Raw genomic sequence first — 26,571 nt, forward strand, 5'->3', positions numbered from 1 at the left:
CCAATCTCCCTCCCAACTCAAGAAACACGCACAGCAGAGATAGTCAGATAGTGCCATTTATTGCCCCCGCACCCTTCCTTGGCAGAGTCCAGGCCAGGAACAGACAGGACCCCAGTCTCCAAGGGGTACACTAGAACTCCTCCATGACCCCAAATCCAGGGAAGGGGAAGGACGAGGGCCACGAAAAATAACAGGACCCGCAGGAAGAAGACAAAATAATGGAAAGGTGCAGTCGGGAGGTGGTGTGATTAAAAGAAAACTCTAAAGGAGAAAGGGCTGTCTCCCCCTCCCTCCATGCAGCCCTCCTACAGAAGAGCCAGGCTGCTCATTCCTCCCAAGCACCCAGGGTGGGCGGCAAGAGAAAAGGGGGCCGGAGGCCGGTCTCTCAGTCGTGGGCTCCGTCCTCTCTCTGGCTCCCCGAGGCTCTCCAAGAACCAGGGGGGCAGGCCAGGTCAAGGACAGGGGGCAGGGCGCAGGAGGGCCCCAGCGGGCCGCCGCCTCTGCACCGCGCGGACCATGGGAACCATGTGGCGGCGCAGGGGAGATGATGAGGCCGCCACCGGCCGTCGTGCCCCTGTCCGTCCCTCTCTGGGTCTCTCTGGTCCGGGTCTCTCTGGTCCAAGTCTCTCCGGTGTCAGGGTCCTGCGCCATCCTCCCCGCCAAGCCCGAGGGGCCCTGCCCGCCCCCCCCCCCCGGGCCTCCGCCCCTACCGGCCCTCTCCACCACGGCACTCGCTGCAGCGCCCACCAGCTGCCTCATCATCATCGTCCTTGTCGTCCTCCCCGCCCGCCCCCGCCCGGTAGTAGCTCTGTCCGCAGTGGCTGCAGACCGATGGCGCGCCCACGGCGTGCACCTTCTTGTGTCTCCGCAGCGCCGCGCCCTGCACGAAGCCCTCGCCACATTCCACACAGATATGTGCGGGCTCCTCGCCCCCCGCCGCCCCAAGCCCGTCCCCGTGCTGCGCGCGCTGGTGGGCCAAGAGCCCCGCCCCATGCCCGAAGCCCTTCCCGCACTCCACGCACACGTACGGCTTGGGGGCCGGGGCACGCCGCGAGCGGGGCCCCGGAGCCTTGGCCCCCGTGCCCGCCATGGCTGCAGCTGCCGCAGCCCCCTCACCTGGTGCGCCCACCACAATGATGCCCTCGCCATCGCCCACCGGGATGGCAATATCGCCGTCCGCCGCCGCCGCCTCCTCGGGCGCCTTGGCCCGGCGCACGCTGGCCGCCAGCACCTTGGCCGCCACACCAGGGCCCGACAGCTCAGGGTGCAGCCGCAGGTGGCGCGCCAGGCTCTTGGGTTGGCTGAAGCCGCGGCCACAGCGCGGGCACACGAAGGGCTTGAGGCCGCTATGCGACCGCCGGTGCTTGGCCAGACTCTTGCTCTGCGTGAAGCTGCGGCCGCAGTCGGGGCAGGCGTACGGCTTCTCACCCGTGTGGATGCGCTGGTGCTGCATGAGGTTGGAGCTCCAGCTGAAACGCTTGCCGCATTCGGAGCAGGCGTAGGGCTTCTCGCCCGTGTGGATGCGCCGGTGCTGCACCAGGTGCGAGCTCTGTGAGAAGGTCTTGCCGCAGTCGGCGCACGCGTTGGGCCGCTCGCCCGTGTGCGTGCGTTGGTGCCGCGTCAGCTTGGACCAGTGACTGAAGCTCTTGCCACACTCGTTGCAGATGTACGGTGCCGGTGGCCTCGGCCGGGGCGGGGGGCCAGCCGGGGGCGCCGACTGGGGCGGGGACAGCTTGGTCGGGGGCCAGCTGGGGACGTCGTCATCATCCATGATGAGGATGTCCACTAGAAGGCAAAAGGGCAGGAGAGGAGGAGAGTCAGAGAAGCCCTGGCTGCACACAGGGCCAGGAGCTTTGAGCCAGCCCTGCCACTTGTCACCTTCCACAGGGTGTGTGCACAAAGCCTTGGGCATCTCACACAGCCCTGCCCCCTCAGGGTCCCCTGTGGCACCCACCTAGGAGGGCAGCTAGGTCGGGTCAGCATGAAGCCCTTACACAGACAGGCAGTCTGCAGATGCACCTGTCTCTCCATCTCTTCACCTGCCCCGTTTTCCTCAAAGCATCGCTCACTCCCTGGCATTTTACTGAACATTCATGTGGTCATTACCCACCCCTCAAGACTTTTTCCTACCCAGATGCTGCCCCCCACACCTGTTACAATGCCTGGGACATAGCAGGGACTCCAAAAATGTCTGGGAAATAAACAGCATCAACATAAATGAACACAACACAGATGCAAGCAGCTTAGGAAATGACACTAGGAGCCCAAGGCACCAGGGTGGGGCAGGGAGGGTCCAGGGAGAACTCCACTGGTGGTGACAGGCGCTCACACCCTGGCCCAGGAGCAAAGACAAGCCCAGGAGTGATGGCATCACACCTGGGCTCCAGGAAGGCTATCTTAGTGCAGGTGGAGAGGAGGAGAGGAAGGAGGAATGGGACTCGTTAATGGGATCACAGGCTGGCACTGGATCCCACCTGCCCCAATAACTGGGAGTACGACCCCCACATTGTGGAGCCTCTGTTACAGACATCCTCAAACCTGTCCCTGGTCCCTGTCTGCCCAGTGCAGATAACAGAGGATCATGTGGCCCAGTCTCACCAGCTATGAGATGAGGATTCCGCCACATGCTGGCTGCCCTCAAAGCCTGTCCGGCATCTGCACCACACCTGGCCCTAAGTCATCTCCCAGGGTAAATGAGTGACGCACTGCCCCCCAGCCTACTCAGCTCAGACTAACCTGTGTGCACCTGGCTCCCCCAATCTGGCGGGGCCTGGGCCTCAGCTGGGAACTGCTGCATGTTGCCCGACGGCCCAGCAGCTTCCCTTCAACACATGCAGAAGCCAGGCCCAAAACACTCACACTGACCCACGAAACACAAATACGCAGAGGTGTTAGGATGTGCACCAAGGTTGGCACTGAGCACTTAAGTCTCAATGCATTTACATCCTGTCAGAGTGGTGCTTTGGAACTCGGGTCTTTACAGCACAGAACCCCAAGCACCAGAAGATGAATCACAACCTGGGAGAGGCAAAGCCATGATCTACACAGCAGTATGGGTCTCAAACCAGCCACCCCGAGCCACCCCACAGCACCTTACACTAACGGAACACTCCTCCAAGAGGCCCAACCATCAGCATCAGAATCTTCAGGGAACTTGGAAACGCTCTTGCTTGGCTCCCCAGACCATCCAGTCAGCTCTAGGGCCGGGGACCAGGACTCATAAGAACCACCACTCGGGGATCCCTGGGTGGCACAGCGGTTTGGCGCCTGCCTTTGGCCCAGGGCGCGATCCTGGAGACCCAGAATCGAGTCCCACGTCGGGCTCCCGGTGCATGGAGCCTGCTTCTCCCTCTGCCTGTGTCTCTGCCTCTCTCTCTCTCTTAATCATAAATAAATAAAAATTTTAAAAATGTTTAAAAAAAAAAAAAAAAAGAACCACCACTCGGAGGGAAGACTACTGAAGAGTGGCCTGTACTGGATATGGAATCACCTGGAGCAAAACTACACGGGGAGGAAATCAGGCAGGTGCAGGGCTTCGGGGGAACTGGCTTGGAGCCCATCTGGGGTCAGCATAAACCAAGAAAGCAAAGAGAAAAATAAAACAGACCTGGAAAGTGATATGCCCTGGGTGGCAGGGTAGGGAAATAAGCCTCATCACCCCACTCACCACCAGTGCTCACACTCCTTTCATGAAAATAGTTTTGTTGAGGATCCCTGGGTGGCTCAGTGGTTTAGTGCCTGCCTTTGGCCCAGGGCATGATCCTGGAGTCCTGGGATCCAGTCCCACATCAGGCTCCTTGCATGAAGCCTGCTTCTCCCTCTGCCTGTGTCTCTGCCTCCTCCTCCTCTCTCTCTCTCTCTCTATGTGTGTGTGTGTCTCTCATGAATAAATAATTTTAAAAAGAAAATAGTTTTGTTTTCAAAGTTGTCAAGAAAATTAACAGACTGTGTTCACTACCACTTGTCAGCCAGGAAGAACATTTACACAGTTGTCATGTGAATTGGTACCACCAAAGCTCCAGAGACCCAGGGAACCCATTCAGGGCACATCCTCCCCTCCCCCCAACCCGACCCCCACAGCAGCAAATGGCTGCATCAGTTGGAGCCAGAGGCCTGGGCGCCTGGTCTAGAATCAGGGAGAGGGATCCAGACAGGCAACGGGAACGGCCTGGGGATAGAGGGGGCAGCGGGGCTGGGGACACCTCATGCTATTCCACCAGGCCTGTGTCTAGTCCACCATGTGTACTGCTACTTTTTAAGCAGGTGCTACACAAACTGCTAAGTGGAGGTGGTTTCCTGGCCCCCCATAGACTTTCGGGGCTCCAGGTCTCTGCTTCCAAGCACTGGTTGGCTCTGGGCTTGGTGGTGATGGAGAAGAGCTGGCCTCCTGCTCAGGCAGGCAGGCAGTCAGCAGCTTCCCTGTGGCCGGCCCCTTCCTCACAGGGGAGACAAGGCTAGGGACCTTTCTGCCTCACGGTGTTAGCACTCAAAGGGTTCAAGAACTGCTGCAGAGAGGAGCCCAGTGACCAGGAGCACAAAGCCTTGACTCAAAAGAAACAAGAGTAACTGCCCTTCAAGGAGGAGGGAGGGGGTCCCCTGGCACTCTCATGCTGGGCAGGAGGGGCTCCCCACCGCACTCTCACTGTCCTCTCACTCAGGGTGGGCCCAGCTCCAGGGTTCCCACCACAGAGCCCCTCGAGCTGAACTTCTGAAGCTGAACTGGAATGTGGTTTAATTCCATGTTAGCCCTTCTGTTGCAAAATACATGACGGTTCAGAAAGCCCCAGGTGGAATGCAAAGCTAGCCGTGGTAAATAGAAACCACCCAGGTAGAGACCCAGAACCTGACCACCCACCAGGAAGCCCCTCCTCCCATCCACCCCGCCCCCCACCCTGCACGCCCCTTCCCTGGGCTCTGGTGCCCACAGGCACCCCCCCAGATGCTACTTGGTCCGTTACTTTTTCATTTAGGGTGTCTGAAAGTCTCTTTTCATCCAGATTCCCCTGTGCCTTGCCAGTCCACCTGGCCTCTGCCCGTGGTTTGGGGGATGCCTCTGTGCCCGCACCAGCAGCCAGTGTGTAGCTGGGCCTCAAGGCAACATCAGGCTCTTGCTCCATCGATGGGACACACATGGTGGCCATCGTGCCTCTTCCCATGGTGCTTACGCTGGCTGATTCCAAGGGGCGCAGGACGGAGCTGCCCATGGCCCTGGCAGCTGGAAGGGTCCCCAAACACTCCCCATCACCACAGCAAACACATGTGGCCATGGCGGAATACACGCTCACTTCCCCTCATGGGTCCAGTTTTCAAAATAATGAACTTGTCCTCTGTCATAGTCCAAATACTGTCCCCTTTCTTAACATCGCTCTGAACTCCTGGATTTAAACATATTTGGTGAGTCTCGGTCCACCGCTGTCATTATGGCTACTGGAGCTGCAGGGGTCCCATCACTGCCATTTCAGGCCCCCCCTCCGCCCTCGGCGTCCCTGGGGCAGGACGCTGGTGCTCCTGGAGGCTTCCCCACTATCCAGCCTCAGGATGCTCCAGGTGCACCTACATGGGCTGCCCAGACGTGCAATCACCCCTTCCAGGAGGCCCTGGTTTCTTCTGGTAAAAAGTACTTCAAGACCAAAATCTGGAAATGGTCACTGGTTTTTTTTTATTATTATTATTAATAAAATTGCTCCAAGTTCACTCTGACACCTCCCAGACAAATCCAGGCCTACAGGTTTTTTCTTGAGTCCTTTGTATGTGACGTCTGCCATCTCCCCTCTAGGAAAGGAAGAGAATTTGAATACCCTGTAATTATTCATCTGCGGATTCCCGTTACAGGTTTGAGATAAGCACCCTAACACCATGACTGCCAGTTACAATTTCTGGAAACACAAAGCATGGCTTTGTGCACGCTTTGCATGCACTAGTCCATTCATAGCAGGACCCCCACGGGCTGCGTGCAGTCTAACCTATGGAATCTCCCATGGCCCCACAAGGCCCCATTCTGCTCACCCACTAACAGACCCCTGGGAATGATTAATGTGCCCCGACCACCCCCTCTCCTGGCATTAAGCATGGCTGACTCCATGTCTGCCTACTTGCCCCAAAGATCGGCTTCCTTCCTCACTGTCCAGTGACCCGGACAAAACATGGCTTGTTCATCTGAGATATTTTCATTGGTGATTTGCTCTTTCAAGACCTAATTTTTACATTTCAGGAAGGTCTTCTTGGCGTGGAGTGTTTACTGTTTGTCCTCCTCCTTTGCTCTGGATTTCTTGCAAGGGCTTCCCGGTCTACATGAAAAAAAAAAACTTGAAAAAAAAATTTAACTCTGTTTTAACCTTTCTTTCATTTCTTTTTGATTTTAAACATCCCTCCTTGATACCTCCAACTTTCCTTAGGGAATGAGTTCTTTTTATTCCCTCTGGAATTTTTGCCTTCAGCTTTCACTGGAGAGTGACTTTGCTCCAATTTCTGCTGAGCCCCACACACCCTAGCTCCTTGCTGTGCTGCTTCTGTGCTCCCTCAGTGGGTTGTTATCTTTCTGACCTGGCCTCCCTGTTGGGGGGAGCTGTTATCTGCCCATTTTCTCTTTTATTCTCATAGCTTTCAGGGTGGGGGAACACGGTGTCGAGCTAGCTTGTTCCTGTTGCTTGGTTTCGTGGGCAAGTGATCCGCAGTTCCCGGGGCACAAGGTTTGCAGAGCTCCCTCCTTGACATTCTCACATCATAGCTGAGAGTCCATGACACTCTCCCAAGAATCCTGGCTCTGCAGCCACTCTGTTTTTATCTGTACCTGCTCCTTCCTTCCTCCCTGTGGTCAAGGACAGGGGTCCCATTCAGTTTGGAGTTCCCTCCTGGAAGGTTTTGCTGGGAGTGTGTCCTGTCCTGGCAGAACGCTTGACCTGGTTGGCACCAGAGCCCACTCCAGCCCCAGATCTTCCTGTGGCCCTAAGCTCCCTGCTCCCAGTCTGGACAGAACACCTCCAATCTCAGACGGTGGCCTCAGTGGGAACCTCAAGTGAACCCGAGGGCTATTTGGGTCTCTTCTTGCTTCCTTCCCTCCAGCACAATGCCAACACCACAGAGGCCTGTGGCCATTGGTTTGTCCCCATCCGACTGTATCTTGGGGTCACAGGGGCACCATCACACCTACAGTGTATGGTCATCCGTGTGGCCCTAGGGATCTGGGTTTTTACATAGGGATCTAGGGAGGTTTAAGGGCTGCCATCATTCTGGATGAATTCTCCATAATGACTTGAGAGCCAGAGCCTGGCAGAGGGAGGTCAGAACCCTGTCCTCCAGGGAGTGACTTCCAGGACCCCAGCTGACTATTTCTTGTGGGGAGAGCTACCTCCTGAGCATCATGATGTCATTTTTATTTATGTATTAATTTTTTGGATTGCTTCCCTTTCAGAGTACCCTGTAGCTAAAGCCCCAACACAGGCCTAGATAGCTCTCCCACCTCGCCACCGCCTGACCCCAGGCCTCTGACCGCTCCATCTGGCCAGCCAGGCTGGGGCCATCAGGAGCCACACACAGCAGGGTGGGAAGGACCACCCTTGCCTGGGCACAGTGCACAGAGCCTGGCTGTCCTCCCACAGCCACCTCGGCCCATATGGGTGACCTGGCCTCTCCACTCCAGCGCTCTGACCGGCAACCCAGCCGCACAGGACAGCCCAGTGGCTGGAGAGGAACATGGGGCAGCCAGGAAGTGCTTCTAAAGCACCCGCCACTGCCGCCAGCAGCACCAGCTTGGTTTGCACACCATTCCCCAAAACATCCAAGCACAGGGGGAAAATGAGAAAGTTCCTGAGGTTTCACAAAGGCACTGGAAAGGAAACGTGACCCTCTGGGTCTCTTTAGTCCCAGGTGTGTAGAGCCACCTGCCCTCCGCAGCCGCGTGCTTCCCACTGGGTCACAGCCTGGCAGGGTCAGTTTGCCACAGAGCAGGCAGGGCAGTTGCCAAACCAACAGGCAGCAGGAGCAACCACAGAGCAGGTGCTGCCAGCAGGGACAACGGGTCTGAGACTTTGACCTCAGTCCCCCATAACACATGCGGGGCAGGGGGCATATTAGTGACAATGCAGGCCCTGACAGCAGTCAGAAGACAGGTCACCCTCTGCCATATGTCGCAGGGTATGTCTTCATCGTGGGGTGGTAGGGAGGCTAACGCTCAGGGGACAGAGAGGGCTGGAGTGTCCGTTAGACAACATCCTATACCAGGGCCCACCACCCAACCTGTGCAGTCCATGGGACTCAGGGAAGGAAGGAGCCTCGGGCCCACAGCCACCAGAGCTTCTAGGAGTTCGCTGCCTCAGGGAAACAGAGTGCCACGGGGCTTGGGACTACTGCCCCCATAGCAGGCCCCAGAAAGCTTTCCAACATACCCGAGCCCCAAAGGAACCCTCTGTCCCTGGGGTGACATTGCCGGGGGCTGCCCACAGTCAGTGCCCTCTCCCTCGCCAGAAAATCCCAAGCACAGGACTGAGCTGGGACACAGCAGGCATGGTGAGCCTGAAGCCACCTCCTACATCATACGCCCCCAACCAGGCCAGCAGGACCCAAACACAGCTACCAGGCAGAAACACCAGAGGAGCCAGTTTGGCCTCAGCCCCACCCCCTTCCCTGACCTGCAATCCCTGGCAGGTGCCTGGGAGGACTCAAGGGCCAGAGCGGATATACCACCTCAGGAGTGCAGGGATGGCCAGGACAGCACATAGAAGGCCACCAAGAGCCAGAAGGTTGGTGGCTCACAGAGAAATGGCTGCACTAACCAGCCTCGGAACCACCTCGGAGACCCTGCTCCACAGCCAGCTGCCCTCAGTGGGCAGGCCCTTCCTTGGTGAAGCCAGCCCTGCCCCCAATCAGACAGGCCCTCTGGCAAGGCGGCCTCTAATGGATTCCTCTCCATGACAACTAGCAGCCTACGGGCCTCATGGAGGCAGGGACCTCAGGCATACAGTCCCTAGCCCCCAATCTAGCTCCCCCACCAGCAGAAGCGGTGACCCAGGGGCACCTGAACAGAGCTGAATGCAAGGCGGGAGCAGCTATGGGAAGAAGGCTCTGGGGCAAGGGCATGAGGCAAGCTCCCAGAGGGCATAGGTTGCATCCGCGCTGCAGACGGCGGGCCAGCTAACTCCAGGCAATGTATGTGGTGCAGGATGTGGGACCACTCTGGGCAAGCCAGGACCTCACATCCATCTCAAGAAGCTGGTGGCTGTGGACAAGGAGGGATGCAGGAACCATGTGGAGGTCAGTGGCAATCCAGGTGCCAGGCAGTGGTGGTGGTTGTGACTGCTGGGGCCGGGAAGGCTCTGTGGCCACATCCAGAATGTATTTTGTGAGTGGGTGCTCAACACGCCAGAAGTCAGAAGGGGGTTGGGGGAGACCCTAGGGAGCCTCCATGGTCGCCTGTGCCATGTGGATGCGAGTCAGGGCTCCAAAAGCACCTTCTGTCTGCCATCTTCAGACCCTGGGACAGGTGGATAAGCCCATCCTGCCTGCCTCCCCACTCTGCCCCACTCTCAGGGGGTCAGCACAGACATCAACCCTTGCCCTGCAGGCCAGAGCTACCAGGGCATCAGCCCAGGGTCCCAGGGCAGGAGTCCAGCACAGTCACCCCACAGGCAGGCAGGACCTACAGTGGCAGGCCCAGAACAACGGGACACACGGCAGCTTAGAAGTTCCAGGCACATGGCCTGTGAACCAAGTGAAGGGGTATCACCATGTGGTGGCTCTGCAGCAGTGGTGGCTGGAGCAGGAATTTCCAGCAGATTCCCATGGGGAAAAACAGGTCAGGACAGTGGGCTGGACAAAGAGGCCATGAGCACTCACCCATACATTTTACAGGTTTTCTAAAGAGAACAAGTTAGCAGAGGACTCGTAAGATTAAACCTGACTTACTCCATGGCAGATGTATGTTTTGAAGAAAACAGGGGTTGTTAAGGTAACCTGGGTGTTTTGTTGGGTGAAGTAATAAGCATTTTGTAGCTGTTGTTTCGTGTGGAGGACCTAGGAGTACAATGACACAAATCTGAGATGTTCTTTAAACTCTCTGGGAGGAGAAGAAGGCATGAGTGAGAAGGAGGACTGGTGAGGTGTCTCTAACCCCAAAGCTGAGGGCAGAATCATGACATTACCGAGGTCTGACATTCCCACAATGACACAGGATTTTAAGTTAATTCTAAAAGGCCTGGGAGGCCAAGAACATGCGTCAGAAGGAGGGGGTAGCAGGAGCAGCAGGGAAGGACGGTCATGGTCCCCCTGCACAAAGCCCTCAGTTCTCAGTTCCCTCCTCTGTAACCAAGGCTTCATAAACTACCCCCACCACCATGCAGGTCTCATGGCCCTTCTCAAGGAGGACTATGGCATGCTGGCCCTGGGGCTGAACCCAGCAACTGTTCTGTACGTCAAGTTTTGCTGGCACATGGTCGCACCCATTCACTTCCATCCTGTCTGGCTGCCTTCCTGCTGTAAGGGCACATGGTCTGCAAACCATGTATCTCCCTTCTGGCCCCTTACAATAAAAAAAAAAAAATGTGCTGATTCCATACTGGCATAATGCCTGGCACAAAAACACACCAAGAGCAGCATGAAAGCCAAGTCCATGCTTTATTTCTCGAGTGCCATATGGGAAAGTAGAGTCTCGGCAAGCAAACCCCAGCCCCATGGGATAAAGGTGAATTTTATTTAGCCCAAGAAATGCTTTATTCAACCCAAGGAATGCTTTATTCAACAAAACAGAGCATCAATACTTAAAATGTGAAAGATTTCCCTTGAAAACCCAGATGCAGGCTTTCCCCACAAAACTGGCACATGCATGGGCAGCCCCAGTGGCCCAGCGGTTTAGCGCTGCCTTCAGCCCAGGGCGTGATCCTGGAGACCAGGGATCGAGTCCCACGTTGGGCTCCCTGCATGGAGCCTGCTTCTCCCTCTGCCTCTCTCTCTCTGTATCTCTCATGAATAAATAAATAAAATATTTAAAAAAAAAAAAAACTGGCACATGCCACACCGTCCTATCGTGCTGTCTCCCCAGCCCTGGGATGCCCACCCCACTCTATGGCTTCTTGCTTGAGAAGGCGGACTGCCTAGAAATAGGGCAGGGGGCCCAGGACGCTGGGGAGCGAGAGCCTGGGCCAGGAGTTGGGGGAACAGAGAGACAGACAGAAGCAGCCCCCAAGGGCACCCACAACCCTCTGGAGGAAGGACACATCAACCCTGAGCCATGGGACAGGGAGGAGAAGCAAGCTGGGGTCCAGGGCTATGGGATCAGCTAAGCCCCGCCGCCCAAGGCCACCTCACCTGGGTTCTCGTGACTGGCCATCTGCTGGTCCTCAGAGTCCAGCGGCCCCGGAGACCAGGCCTCCTCCCGCAGCTCCATGTCTGGGTCCCTGTTAGAACGGGAGGAAATGGAAATATAGAGTTTACAGGACGCCAGACTCAACGGAGGGCCCCAGGAAGGCAGGTCCCACGTTGGCAACCATCGGCACCCAAGCTCCGAGCTCCCAGCTTGGCCCTGGTAGGCAGACGGTCATGGCAGGTACCTGAGGGACAAAGGTGAAATGGCCCTCACCTTCCCCCTGGATGGGGGACCAGCCCAAGGTCATGCACAGTCTGGGCAAGGAGAAAGCACTGGGGAGCAGCCACCCAGGTATGGATCCTAGCTAGAGCCTGGGGAGAAACTCCACGTGCCTGCCTCATCTTCCACAGCTACCGCCTGGCACCTGGTTTGTCCGATGTGCCATGAGATCGAACAACAAAGCACAGCAGCAGCTCCAGCCCTGGAGCAAGGAAACCGACCCAGGTCCTCCTGCCAGTGCCCTGGAAGCCCACCCCCAAGGAATGATGCAGCAGACAGAGAGGCACACAGGTCACCTATGGGGTTCATGCTTTCAGGTCTCCTCAAGCATGCATGAACTGAACAATTAATTCCCTGAATCAGGATCCTGGGGGACAAAGGCGCTGATCGCCGACCCTCCAGAGTACCTGTACAAAAGGGGTGGCCAGACAACCCTGGCATTTGGGGATGGAGGGCCATCCATTCTGCTCTCTGCAATCCTGGCCCTCTCACTGTCTCTACGGGTCTGCCCATTCTGGAGGTCTCGTTACTGGCACACTACATTCCTGGGGGCCGTGTCTGCGTCTTCTCTCCCTCAGCGTAACGTTTTCAAGGCTCGTCCACACCTTAGCATGTGTCCAAGCTTCCTTCCTTCTCGTGGCTGAACAACACTCCACCATACAGAAAGATCGACCACCTTGTATGCCAGCCCACCAGCCGACACTGACAGGCGTCTGGACTGGGGCCAAGGAGTAAAGCCACAATGCGCATCTGAGGGCATGTACTGTGGGGACATGTTTTCACCTTGCCCAGAGAGGAGCTGCTGCACAGCCCACGCTCACCCCATGCCTACCCCACGCTCACCCCATGCAACAGGTCATGCTGGGGAGAAATCCTCCACCTCCTGACTGGCCTCCATCCACTCTGCCCCATGTTTGGAGTCGGCTGGCAGGGGAGGGAGAACCGGGCAGGCCCTGGGCCCAGGCGGGCTCGTCAGTCCTGTGCTGCACCAGCACCCAACACTGGGGGAACCTGTCCCTTGGTGGGACATCACTCCCTGACAGGAAGCCTGCAGGTGGGCCAGATTTCTGACAGGAGGTGGTGCAGACTTCTGACAGGAGGTGGTGCGACCTGGTCCCCCTGCCCTATTTCTAGGCCTCACACTTATCAACCTGGTCCCTTGAGTTGAGTGCTTACAGCTCTAAGCAAATCTCCAGAGTCCCTCCCCCCTCACTGCATATGTGGACCTCACCATAGCACCTGTGAATCATAGCCAACTGCCCCCTGGCACAACATGCCAAGCCCACTTCTCTTGAATCCCCCACTGAGAGGGGGTCACCACCATCCAGGGACCAAATGGAACCCATTCCACTGCTGGGAAGCATGAGGCCGCCCCTCCATAACCTCTACTAACCTCTGTGAGGAACTCCAGGAACCCACCTGTCCAGTTAACAAACACTTGCAGATATAGTAAGCAGTTCCTTCAGCCAACATTTCCTGGGTCTAGACCCTGCTCTACGTGGTTTAGACGCCATTACCGTAGCCTTCGATTCTGGCACAGCCCTCTGAGTGGGCGATATTGTCACTCAGGCTCCAATCACCTTCCGTCTTCTGCCCACCAGCCTGGCCCTGCATTACCCTGCACTAACATGCTCTGAACGGCCCCCATGTCACAGCAGAGGACATGAAGTCATCAAGAAGCAGGGATAGGATGCCAACGGTGTCACTGCAGAGTCCTCACTCCCAAACGCTCTGCCATCCTGACACCCAACAAGGACACAACCAAAGACAAAGACCAGCCTGTCTAGGGGGCCAGGAGGCCAAGATGGGGTACACTGAACAGGAGATGGAAAGCAGCCATCTCAGAGGCACTGCTGAGTGGACAGGAGGAAAGCAGGGCTGGAGGGGGAAGGCAGCAAGGGCCCCCTGGCTGGAGGCTACAGCCAAGGCCAGGTCTCCTCACCACCCACCCTGCCACCAACCTCAGCAGGGAGCTACCACGGGGTCAGGCCAGGTCAGTGAGGAAAGCATGCAGAGGGTGCCCTGTGCAGGTTCTCACTCACAGACATCATCACAGCACCCACTATGAAATGGAAGCACCCACCACATCACAAGCTCCCCCTCTACACACGGCCCTTATCTCACTGGATCCTCACTTGGACTAACGAGAAGATAAGGCAGGAATGTCAGCAGCTGCACAGGTGCTGGTGTGTGCTCAATGGCACACTCCTTTCCTCCCCACCTGCCCCCGTCACTGGTACCCCACAGGCGTGGGTCTCCCCAAGGGGCAGACATTGCTCTGACACGGGCGGATGTTACAGTGAATGGCCACAGCTCCAGCCACATAGGAGAGCCCTGCCAGTGATGAATGAGCACCTGAATGAAAAAGGTGATTTCAGACAATGAATTCTGTGAAGATTCGTATGGGGGGTGAGGGGGGAGCCAGAGATCTCCCAGGAGGAGGAGCCACAGGAACCAAGAGCGGCCCTCATGAAAAGTGTGGAGAGGGAAGGATGCAGGCAGCAGGGACAGCAAGTGCAAAGGCCCTGAGGAGAGGCTAGAGATGCAGGAGTGGGAGGGCTCTCTTGCAGGGCTTCTAAGGCCAGACCTAGCATTGAGGAGTTGTCTGAAATGCGGTGACCTCTTTGAGGTGGGCCCCAACACAACACATGTTTTATAGAGGACATGGGCTCACAGACATGGGTGAGGCCACATCCTAGAGGGGCCCAGCACCAACAGCAAGGCACATCGGATAGCAGCAGCAATGCCAGGCAGCCGCAGCAATGCCCAGAAGCTAGGAGGGCAGAACAGTCTTCATCCCTGTCTGCCTGAGGCATCACCCCCTCAGAGGCCTCCCAGCCCCCAATCAGCCTGACCCTGGGACCACTAGGTACACAGCACCCACATCAGCGCTCGGCACCCACAGGGCCTATGATGGGCATGTGATGCCTGCATGAAGGGTCTGAACAGAACAGCGGCTCAAGAGATAAATACAACGCAACTCTGTGCCCCCTGCCTGCCCACACTTTCGGACCCCCAGGAAGCCCGAAGAGCCCCAAGCCACAAGGTGGTGCCACACACAGTCCACACAGAACCTGACAGCCCGGGCTACTCAGGCACAATCTGGCCACACGGTTGTGGAGCCGCAAACAGGTGCTCAGGGCCCTGACCAGGCCACCCCCTTCTCCAGAAGCTCATCTGAGGGGAAACCCAAACCTCAGAAAATATTTCTTATGGGAAAAAAAGAAGTTCATCACAGCCAGATTTAGAGCAGGGAAAAAAATGGAAAGAAGCCATCAGCACCACGTGGTAGAAAGCCTAAGAAAATCCCACAGAAGCCACAGCTTCAGAAACAGGGGTCATAACGCCCCCTGCTGATAGCAGGAAGAATGCTTTTAACTTTTCTTCTCGTTTATCCTCATTTTCTCAACTTATTAATTTTTCAGAATAAGTAATTACTCCTGTAATAAGGGAAAAAAGACTACACGTTGATTCTTTTTTGGATCGCCATAAGGACTGTGCACTGCGATGGGAAAATCACTGTGTTGAGGGGGCAAGGCAGGGACACCATCATTTGGCCCTCGGGTCACACACAGTAACCGTGAGGCACAGAACCCCCAGTGCACAGCTGACAGGCATGTGGAACGAGCCGAGCAGCCGTGGCTTCTCACATGATAAACAGACCTACCTTGTGACCCGGGAATCCACTCCCAGGTACACAGCCAAAAGACATGTACCCAAGAACAAGTGTCCACAAACAGGCTCAATCTTGAATGTTTCCAGCAGAGCTGCTCACAGTGCAAACACCAGAGGGAGAAGGCAGTCACAAAGGGCCGCAGAGAGCAGATTCCATCTCTGTGAAACGTCCAGAAACATCCAGGACAGAGACGGTGGCTGCCAGGGGCTGGAAGAGGGGATGGTGAGGGACTGCAAATGGGTGCGGAGGTTCTTTTGGAACAATGAGTATCATGGGATCAGATGGTGGTGATAGTTGCACAACGTTGTTGATGTGTTAAAAACCACTAAATTGAACACGTTAAGGGAGTGGACCTCACGACATGTAAGTTACATCTCAATTAAAAAGTAAACAGACGGGGATCCCTGGGTGGCTCAGCGGCTTAGTGCCTGCCTTCGGCCCAGGGTGTGATCCTGGAGTTCCCAGATCAAGTCCCACATCAGGATCCCTGCATGGAGCCTGCTTCTCCCTCTGCCTGTGTCTCTGCCTCTCTCTCTGTGTGTGTGTCTCTCATGAATAAATAAATAAAATATTAAAAAAATAATAAAAGTAGAATGCTTTAAAAAAAATAAAAGTAAATAAAAAAACTGACTTAAAAAAAAGTAAACAGACTTTTAAAAATTGCATGGGGGCCCTCTGATTACAAGGCTACCAACACTGAAAATGAGGTGCGTTCCCCCCTTCCCCCATTTAATAGAGCCAATTACATCCTCAAGGAAAACAAGAAGTGCCTGGACGGCTCAGTCGGTGAAGCATCTGGCTTCAGCTCTGGGTCCTGGGATGGAGCCCCATGTGGGGCTCCGTGCTCAGCAGGGAGCCTGCTTCTCCATCTGCCCCTCCCCCTCTCGTGCACACATTCTCTCAAATACAAAAAACTTTTAAAAGAAAAAAAAAAGGAGACAGTGCTAACAGCGCTGTGGGACAGCGGGGCTAAAGAGGTGTACTGGGAAAGCTGGCTCCCCTGCCTTCCTCTGTGTGCGGAAACTTGTTTGCCAAGTGGGTGTGCTGTGCTTCCCCCTCGGACATGGAAGTCACCAAAAGCAGGGACTTCCCAGACCCAAGTCTCCAGCTCAGACCAGTTTCCTGCAGAAGGGCCTTGGCCTTCACTCCGTCACCACCACCCCCTTGTCCCTGTCTTCTCCTCAAAACACCCATGGCCAGGAGGCGGGGTGCAGGGGCACTCCTTGAACGTCTGCAGCCAATGAGATTCCCGCGTACCCAGCCTACCCAGCGGGCAGCTAACAACAGCCCCTACAGAGGCAAGTGAGAGGGCCCATGGCTGCAGAGCAGTGCCTGGTCTCTCTCAGGTCGCCTTTCTTCCTGAGAGCACATGAGAGCCACACAGTACAGGGCCCTCCCTGGACCTGGAGAAAGTCGCCTGCATGAACAGACCATCTCCTGTAGAGCCCCCGGGCTGCAGCCACTTCACACTCCAGGTCAGAAGGGTCAGAAGTACTTCGTGAATGTCTCTCTTGCTCAGGCTCCCATGTTTGTGAAAATACAATCTGTGTGCTTCCCTCCTGTTAATCTGTTTTAGACAGTCCCAGCCGGAAACCCGAAGAGAGCACAGGAAAACCTGCCCTCCCCTCTGGGAACCAGCTGGAGCTGTGTAAGCCACCTCTGCTCAGAATCGGTTTCACCTGTGTGTTTAAACGGTCACACTTTAAAAGATAACTAAGTAGCTACACTAGATCCTCCGTTTTGCCCCCAGGCCCCTAAGGCCCAAAATACTTGCCTCCTGGCCTGTTACAGAAAACATTTGCTGACCCTGACATAAAGCGGGAAGGGCTGCCAAGATGCAGGGGAAATGTCCCAGGCCAAGCAGACAGGAAAACCTGGAGGTGCTGAGCCTCCAATGGGCAGGAAGGGGGCATGCATGGGGGTGGTGGGGGCCACAGCAGGGATGCCAGTCAGGAGGCAGCCCTGAGCCTGGGGGTCGGTGCCCTGCAGTCACCTCCTGAAATTCCCAGTAAAGTGACCTTCCATCTGTGTTCTGCACACAAAGTGTGACAGGACAAGGGGGCAGGCAGCGGGGCCTGGTGCCCAGCCATGCACAGTCCTTCCTCCCCCAGCATCTGGCTCCCAGTACCTGGGCAGAGAGGGCAAGTGGCTCCATGGCAACCCTGGGGGCAGCCCCGCACCAACAAACCACAACATGAAACACTAAGCAAAATCACCCTAACAGATCACAAGAGACCCCAAAAGAAGAAAAGGGGTTTTTTCTTTCTTTTTGCACAAGGTGCTCACCTCTTCATTTTGCAGAGTCCGAAAAAACGAAGGCCCTACGGGTCACAAATGAGGCGTAAGAGGCACTGGGTCCAGAGCACAAGGTCACAGAGGGCCCTGGCCAGAGTCTGCATGTGACTCCAAACAGGGTGGCACTTTACAGAGGCCTTGGAAAGGCAGAGATGCATCCTTTCCTGTTTTGACCCTCAATGGGTCAGCAGGGTCTCCCACCAGAGCTACCAGGCAGGGGCCAGGTGGCATAGGGCACACTACCAGGTTACAGCACCTCCCAGGGAGATTTAAACCAACCATCTTGGTGAGACCTGCCCACAGCAGAGCTACCCTGGTTTGGAAGCCAGGCTCTGGCTTGGCCGTGGCTCCCCACAAAGCCCAGCAAGTACCAGGGCCCAGGGCCAGGGGACGGTCAGGAGAGCACTCTGGTCAGGGGTTAACCAGGGTCCTGGTGAAGAGTTGGGAAGAGTGTTCCCAAAATGTTTCCCAGGTCCCTTCCTGTCCCATTACTCATTCACCACTCAAGAAGCTGCTGAGGCCTCCAGGCTAGCCCTGTGGGCCTCTGGGCCTTGCACCCAGGATCTCTGAGTTGTGGGGGAAGCACTGCAGGCCCCACTCCACAGAGGTGCGTGCAGAGAGGAAGCATGCACCTCTGTGGAGTGGTGTGGCCTCAGACAGGCCCCCAACCATCTCCCACAACCAGGAGGCCCCGTACTTGCTCTGGACCAAGCCTGACTTTCCATCCTACCCGTTCAGAGGCCCTACCTCCCCCCATCTTCCCTCCTGGCTCCTCTATTCCCTCCCCCCCCACCTCACCCAGCTCTGACCTCCAGACCCCGAGATGAAGGGCAGGCCTCCCTCAGCCCACCCCAGCCAGGCCCTTGAGCGATCCAATTAGCAGAGGGGCTGACAGGGCCCGGCTGCTATTAAGCTGGAGACAAATTATTGTTATTATTGTTGTTATTAGATCCCGCCCACCTCCTCTGGATGCCAGCCCACCAATTAGCCCCTCTTTCTTCTGCTGCCAATCTCACCGCCTCCCCTCCCCCGCACCAGCAGCCAGATGCTCCAACAACTCCTGCAGAACAAAGGCCTCTCCTGAGCCCCTGCCCTAGGCCCTTCACTCTAGGACACCCCTCCACACTGTCTCTGCTCTGCCTAACCTCACCATCCCATCCTGTCCTGTCCTGTCCTCCTCCCTCAGAGCTGAGCCTGTGCCTTCCACCTCCTGCCCTTACCTCCCACCCAGGCTCCAACTCCCCCCACCAAGCTCTTGATCACGCAGGGGTCTTTAATGCTGGCAGGAGTAGAGTCCAGCACACACTCCCCTCCCTGCCCACCCTTACTCTGCCTTCCTGTGCCCACCCTCTCCCAACAACCTCTGTAAAGTCTGTTCTCCACATCACAGACCAACTCATCTCAAGTCACTCAATTTAAACAGCCCAACTAAAGATGGGCAAAGGATCAGAACAGACATTTCTCTAAAGAAAAGCTGATAAGCATGTACCAAGTTTCTTAACCTCATCTGCCATCAGGGGAACGTACGTCAAAACCACAATGAGATCCAGGGTATCAGGACGCATATAACAGAAAATACGAAACAGCACTGGCAAGGATGTGGAGAAAGTGAAACACCCATGTACTGCTGATGGGGATGTGAAGTGGGGTGGCCACTGTGCAAGAGAGATGGCAGCTCCCCAGAAGGTCAAGTACAGAATCATCGTGGGACCCAACAACTCCACTTGTGGCTGTATATCCAAGACAAATGAATACATGCCCACGCAGATATCTGTACACACGTTCAGAGGCGTAAATCACCATAGCCAGAAACTGGAGACAACCCAAATGCCTATCAGATGGACAGACATATACACTGGCCCGATCATCAGACAGAACGTTACTCTGTCACACAGGGGATGAAACATTGACTCATGCCACATGGTGGACAAGCCCGGAGAACATCACACTGCATGAAATCAGACAGAGACAGAGACCGCATCAAACATGACTCTGCATGAAATATTCAGAACGGCAAAGCCACAGAAACAAAATATAGATGAGTGACTCCCAGGGGCTAGGGGCAGGGAAGGACAGTGGGTGCAGTCTCATTCTGGGGGTGCTGCCAATATTCTTTGAGCACATCAACCACAGCTCCACATACACTCTGAAGGGGGTGCTGTAGGCTAGGGGACTCACACCACCACCCTGCTGAACCCCAAATCCACACCCACTCCTATAACTTGTCCAGGCCCTCAATCCCACTGCCCACTTCCAACCTGCGGCCTATCCTGCCTAGTAGCACTTTCTCACCTGTCAAGGGTCCACTCACCTATCACACTCACCTATCACCTCAATGGCCCAGCTTCCTTCCTTCCCAGCACATATTGCCACCCAGCACCCACGGCTCACTAAAGGGAAGCAGCCTGGTGCCTGCAGGCTTGACTGGACAGGGGCCACTTAGACCTCAGACCCTTCTTTGGCCCACTGGGGTTGCGGGCAGACACCCGCCCCCTCCTCAGCAGCTTCTACCCACTTCCCTTTCTGTGGATGGCTTCATCCCTTGCTCCAGGCCTGAACACCCATCCGTTCCCTGCTCTGCTCCCCACCCAGACCATGTCCCGCACCCACAGCTGGTCCTGCCAGCTCTCACCTGTGCTTTCGACACTGAGGGCCAGTCTGCAACGCCATCGGAAGCTTAAGCCCTTTCTCAGGGGGGAAGGGGAGCCCTTTGTCAACTTATCCCATGTCTTCCATAATGATAGTGTGTTCAGATCTTTTCCATCTTACTGGGAGTCAGGTGGGTGGGTCATACCTCCCCAGAACGCAACCTACGCCTCATTCAGATTTTCCAGTGCACTGAAAAAGCTGAGCAAAGCAGTCCCTTATGATCCTGCTCCCCTGTGCCCCCAACCCCACTTTTCTTCCTCTTTTCCTTGACTAGGCTGCCTCACAGTAAGCCTACTTCCTTTCACTCTTCTGTCTGCCTCCCACCTGGCCAGGCATGCCTCAGCCACCCTCACCCTAGCCTCAGGGGCACTGCCCTCCTCCAGAACCCAGGAGGTGGCAAACTCCAGAGACCCTAGACCCCACTCCCTGCCATCTCCAAGAGAAGCCAGTTTCTAGAATTCCTGGAACCTCCCTATACTGTTATGGCTACAGGCATGGTGGACAGCGGGAAGACCACCTGCCACCATCCAGAAACACCTAGTGTCCAGATCTTCAAAGATGTCTGTAAAAACTCCCAATTCTTAAGTCTTGCAAGTAACGGAAAATTGCTTCAACAAGCAAAAATATCCTCCAGGCCAAAAAAAAAAAAAAAAAAACAGATGAAAGAACTCCTACAAGCCATCTTATGTCTGTCACCCCTCAATCAGATCAACGGGCCAGACCCTCATTCAATGGTAGGATGGTAGGTGTGTTCCCATCCTTCCACCTTGCCCATTCTCCCTGTAGACTTGCTGCCAGGGCCCAGTGAAAGTAGCACTTCCCCTAGGAAGCGTTCTCGACTTCTCCCTTCCCTCAGCTCACTGTCCTCTTTTCAAATTAGTAACAGATCCCATTCATCAAGCACAGGCTACATCTCAGCCCCACGCATAGGGTGCCATAGCTTCATAATCCACACCCCCACAACCACCGCCAGAGAATAGAGGACAAGCTCTGTGGGCAGGCTGCCAGAGCCCAACTCAGCCCCACCACCCAGCAGCCATGTGACCTTGCACAAGGTGCTCTGGCCTTGGTGTCTCTTCACCCTCACGGGTCTGGCGTCACGATCAAAGGGCCAGCGCACGTGTCCAGCAGAAGCCAGGCACCCAGAACAGGCCTGGTGACCCCTGATGAGGACTGTCAAAGCTGGGGCTCTGACAAGTTCGGTGGCTGACACAATATCACAAAGCCACCCGGTAGATGAGCAGAGCCTCCAGCCAGGTCGGCCAGTCTCCAAGGTTGTTTCTTTCCTCCTCTCTTAGGATGCTGGCACTGGCACCCTAACTGCCATCATTACAGACCAGTCCTGCAGCCCCAGGGGCTGGGTGGAGCAGCACAGGGCCCTGATCCACCCACCCAGGCCCTGCTTGGCTGGCTGCTCTGTGATTATGAGGCCAGAGCTCTCTGCACTACAACAAAGCTACTGACGCTATTAGCACGAGTCACACCTGAAATGAAAGGCTGGGTCTTAGAGCACCCCAAACCAATGACCCTTCGTGACAATGCACCCCAAGGCAGGGGGGGGCTCCAAGTCCCCAACCCAATGACAGACACCAAAGAGGCCTTCATGATAATTTCCATCTCCTCCCCACCCCTGGCCTTGACCAAAAGAATGAAGTCAACAGAGACTGTGGCATTACGGCAAAGGGCCAAGCTCTGAAATCACATGCAGGCCCATGTCCTCTGTATAGCTATGGGTTCTGGGGCTCAATGCCATGCCCCTGAACTGGGGGTAACCACCCCCATCCCAGGACCTCTGAGAGCTCAGGACAGTGAAAACCAGGCACAGGACCAAGTGCTCAGGAAGCAAATGCCATCAAATTTATAGTCTGTCAGAACGCCTAGGTGGCTCAGCAGTTGGGTGCCTGCCTTTGGCCCAGGGCATGATCCTGGAGTCAAGATAGAGTCCCACATCATGCTCCCCGCAGGGAGGCTGCTTTTCCCTCTGCCTGTGTCTCTGCTCTCTCTGTGTCTCTCATGAATGAATTTAAAAAAAAAAAAAAGTCTTTTTTGTTTTTTTTAAAGATTTTTTATTTAGCAGGGAGCCCGACGTGGGACTCGATCCTGGGTCTCCAGGATCACACCCCGGGCTGCAGGCAGCGCTAAACCGCTGCGCCACCGGGGCTGCCCAAGAAGAAGTAGTCTTAAAAAAAATCTAGTCTGTCACCACCAAGAGGCCAGAGCCACAGCTGATTCTCGGAGTCATGCAAGGCTTTGGGCAGCACAGAGAACAACTGAGCGAGGTCTGGGGGCTGAGACGTGTCTGACCACAGGTGCCCTGAGAACTGTGTGCCCAGCAGTGACTCCTAAGGACCTCAGACCAGCCCAGACCATTGCTGGAGGCCACGGGCCAGAACTGCGAGTCACCCTCATCCTCCCCCACCTAGGCCCAGGGTCCTCTTAGCCAATCCTTCCCTGTCCTTTAAGACTCAGGACACACACACACACACACACACACACACACACACACCCAGGGACATGCTTCCGGGCTCCTATAGTCCCCGGAGGCTGTTCTGGAAATCCCCCCAGCCCTCTGCCTGATGCTTCTGTGTGTATCTTCCCAACAGCCCTCCAAGCTGCTGCAGGATAAGAACTGCCACCCAGTGTTGCCCAGCTCTGAGTCTGGGCCAGAGGAGCCTCAAGAAACATGTGTCAAGGGACCCTCCTCTCACACCCCATGGCAGGGAACTGTGCCTGTGGGCCCAGCACATGGTAGGGAATGCTGGCTGTGCTCTCTACCTTAGGAGACTGAGGAGGAAAAGGGGAAGTGACAAGTCCAAGGTCACCATGCTGGAAGAGACAGGAGGCAAGGCCTGGCCTAGGAATGCTTGGCTACAGAGCCCTTCCCATATACCTTTGCTCACCTCTCTGAGACATGGTCTGGCTTTAAAAGCAAAGCATTAAGAGCTTCCCTACCAAGTCAAAACTATCATTATTGTTCTATTTTACCCAGGCAAAAACTGAGATATCATGCTCATTTGTGCTGTAAGATCACAAAGTACCAGGTATGGAGCTTGGATCTGAATTCGATTCTGTCTGACCCCAGGCACTCCACACTAACACACCACAGTGCTGCTCATGGGGCAGCATGGAGAATAGCCCTTAGAGTTCTGTGGCTCCTTAGCTCAGCTGGGGTTGGGGTGGGAGTTAGATCTGGAAGGCCTCCAAGGGGAAAAAAACTAAGACAAGAAACAACGAAATAGGAATCTGATCTGAACGCTCTGGGGGCTGAGGCAGAAGCAGGAAGACCAGAGTAGGGTGCAGCAAAGGCAGATAGGTGAATGTCAGCTGTACTCAGCCAAAGAGGCTTACACTCTCAGAGAGGAGATAAGCCCGGATCAACAGCAACTGTGCTTCCCCAGGGAGGAGGCCAGCTCCTTCCCAACTGGACCCCCGTCTGAAGCCCTCTGGACTGGGCTGTGTAGGAATGTCTTTCTTGGGCTCCCACACTTTCCTGACCTCTGCACAAGGGCTCTGGGGGAGGGAGGAGGAGGCTCTAGTGTCCAGGTCCGCATCTCTGCGCGCCTGCTCCGGGACCCTGCTCACGGGCGGGGCACCGGGAGAGCCTGCGATGCCACCATCCGGAGCCTGCCTGACCCCATCTACACGAACTGGGGGGTCTCCCCTGGCGGCCAGGAATGGGATTGGCCTCAGGTGGCCTTGGGGCCCGGTCGCCGAAGCCGTCCCGTCCCCCCCCCCCCCGCCCCGCGGCTTCGGGCCAAGCGGTGTCCGACCTTGGCCGAGTCACTCCTCCCTTCTCCCCTCCCCCCGCCCGGCGCACGCGCTTCCTGCCCGCAGCCCGCGCCGCGGCGAATGAATGAGCCTCCCGCCGACCCAAAGCCAGTCCTCGGCGGCCGGATGAAAGGCCGCACGCAGCCTGCCCGGGACGGCAGCGGAACCGGGCTCCTCTGGAAAGGAGAAGGAGCGCCTAGGTTAGGGGGAGCAGGCCAGGGAACCAGACGCGCCCCCCAGGCCGCCGTTTCCGGCCAAGCCAGCCCTGCCCGCCTGTCCCTTTCCCCCACTGGGGCCTCAACTTCCCCCGGGAATCGCCACCACTTCCGGCCACGACCTGCCAGAGGACTGCGGCGGCCCCACCCCCGAGCCCCTGGCCCGAGCCCCAGCGCTGCGCACGCGCGCTCCCTCCCTGGCGCGGCCGCACCGCGGCGCCGCGCACGCGCGCTCCCCGCACTCCGCCTGGCGCGCCCTCGCCCGCCCGCGTCACCGGCCGCGCGCCCACTCACGCCCCCCCAGCACGCGCACGCGCACTCGCCCGCCCAGTCGCGCTCGCCCGCCCGCCTCCCCGCCCGCCCCCCGCCCGCAGCCGGGCTCCCCGAGGCGCGCACCCACCCCGGCCCCGTGTTCACGCCCCCCCGCCTCCGCGCCCTCCCCTCACCTCCTCGGCCCCGGGGCCGCCGCGCCGCACTCCTCCTCTTTCCTCCCTCGCGGATGGTGGCAGCGGCGGCAGCGGCGACTCAGACCCTGGGGTCAGGGGGACGGGCGCCCAGGCCGGAAGTGACCTTCCTGGCCGCTTCCGCCCGCGCTGCTCCCCCTCCCCTTCTCACAACCCCCCGGCCGGCCTCCACCCCGTCCTCGCCGCTCTAGGACGGCAAGCCCGGCGACCCCCTAGCCACCGCCCCCCCAGCTCTATGGTGCGGAGCGGGCGCCCCTGGGAGCTACTTCCGGACGCCTCTAGGACATAGGTCCTCCGTGCCCGCTCTATGGCGCCGCGCGCCGAGGGGCTTCGGGCCCCGCCCCCTTCCAGGACAGGAGGCGCGGGCCCGGCCCGTTAGGCGGAGACTTCCGGGTGTCTCGAGAAGTTCCCCCCCCCCGCGCCCGGCGCCCGGCGCTCGCGCCTGCGCGGTCGACGCTCCGCGCCAGCCTGAGGCGGAAAGGTGTGGGGGAGAGTGGCGACGAGGGCCGCTCGTGCCACCCCAGGTCCTCCGGTCGTCTCTATCACCATAACCCCTTCGGTGCCGGGGCCCGTGGTGGGTGCGGCTTCCGCGCTCAGAGGCGACTCCGGGGCACAGCTCCGAGGAGCCCTGCCGGGTCCCGGGGTGAACTTTGAGGACGGGGATCCTGCCGCCCCCGAGGCAAGCCCCACAAGTGCCCTAGCCTGCTGTACCTGCCACCTGCCCTGCCGAACGGCCAGCCACCTCCTGCCCTGGGTCCCTTCCCTCTAGGTCGGAGAGGGTCAAAGCCAGCCCTGGAGCTGGGAAGGCTCCCTGTCCCCGGGCCCCGAACAGAGCGAGTGCACCTCGGGCACTGACTCTCGGCCTCAGTGCTCTCCTTTTTCAGCAGGTAGTAGCATTTTGTGCACTTGCGAGGGCTTTGCATGCTCGAGGTCCAATTAATAACCCATTCCCGGTTTGCAGATAACAAGGTACAGAAAGCTCAGCCCTTGCCGAAAGTCACACGCCCAGAACGCAGAGCCTGGACTCCAAGCGGTGGCTCCCTCCCGATTCTTGTATTTGGCCACTGCCCCCATCCCAGACCACTGATCCTAGCAGCTGGGGATTCACCTGCTTCCCTCCTGTGAGGCAGGCACCTGGGAAGCACTCACGGAATGTTAGCTTTTATTTCAGTGTTCTCATAGAAAGTAGATATAATTGTTACTTACACCATAGTGACCTGAAAGGTTAAGTCCCTCCAGTCATTGCCCCTGTGCAGGTGACTGGCTCTCAGGTAAGTAGCAGATAACTTACCCTGATTATTCATCACCGTTTTATTATCGTCCTCATTGAAACGGTCACCAATAATAAATATAAACGATGCATTAAAAAAAAAATAGTCACCGAGCTTGGGAGTCAGGATGATGGGATGTACAATTCACTTGTTGAATGACACCTCTCAACCTTCAATTTAGTAAGATAATCTGTGTAAATTTGATTCATTCAGGACCTGACTTCTAGGAAGGTCTCAATAAAAATGCTAGTAATTAGGACGACTTATTAGTGTTATTACTTCTGCTCTGACTGTTGTATACACTCACATCTCAGTCTGCATCCATCATGAGATGTACATTGTTATCTAATAATATCCTTTCAGAAAAAAAAAACAAAACAAAACAAAAAACGGGCACCTGGGTGGCTCAGTGGTTGAGCATCTGCCTTCAGGGCCCTGGGATCGAGTTTCGCCTCAGGCTCCCCATAGGGAGCCTGCTTCTTTCTCTGCCTGTGTCTCTGCCTCTCTGTGTCACTCATGAATAAATAAAATATTTAACAACAGAAAAAAGTAAAAGTGTACATGTAAATATAAATATAAAGTGTACATGTAAATACTAAGATATGCGTGTGTCTCCCCTTCAGAAATATCACAAAGGTAAATTTTTGAAACTAATTAT

The 26,571-nt window shown here is 56.5% G+C and overlaps 1 protein-coding gene across 2 annotated transcripts; it reads right to left on the minus strand.

Moving 5' to 3' along the window:
- Positions 1 to 493: 493 nt before the first annotated feature.
- On the minus strand, positions 494 to 25,004 carry ZNF787 (zinc finger protein 787). 2 transcript variants are annotated; one of them, XM_072760247.1, is made up of 3 exons: positions 24,625 to 25,004; positions 11,299 to 11,387; positions 494 to 1,785 (listed from the first exon to the last, which is right to left on the minus strand). In XM_072760247.1, the coding sequence occupies exons 2-3, from the start codon at positions 11,375 to 11,377 to the stop codon at positions 707 to 709; spliced, it is 1,158 nt and encodes a 385-aa protein (XP_072616348.1). In that variant the 5' UTR covers positions 11,378 to 11,387; positions 24,625 to 25,004; the 3' UTR covers positions 494 to 706. The 2 variants fall into 2 exon arrangements, with proteins under 2 accessions (XP_072616348.1, XP_072616341.1); XM_072760240.1 differs by lacking the exon at positions 24,625 to 25,004 and adding an exon at positions 17,538 to 17,642.
- Positions 25,005 to 26,571: the final 1,567 nt, after the last annotated feature.

The sequence above is a fragment of the Vulpes vulpes genome, chromosome 1 (assembly GCF_048418805.1).
Source record: "Vulpes vulpes isolate BD-2025 chromosome 1, VulVul3, whole genome shotgun sequence".
Taxonomy (NCBI): domain Eukaryota; kingdom Metazoa; phylum Chordata; class Mammalia; order Carnivora; family Canidae; genus Vulpes; species Vulpes vulpes.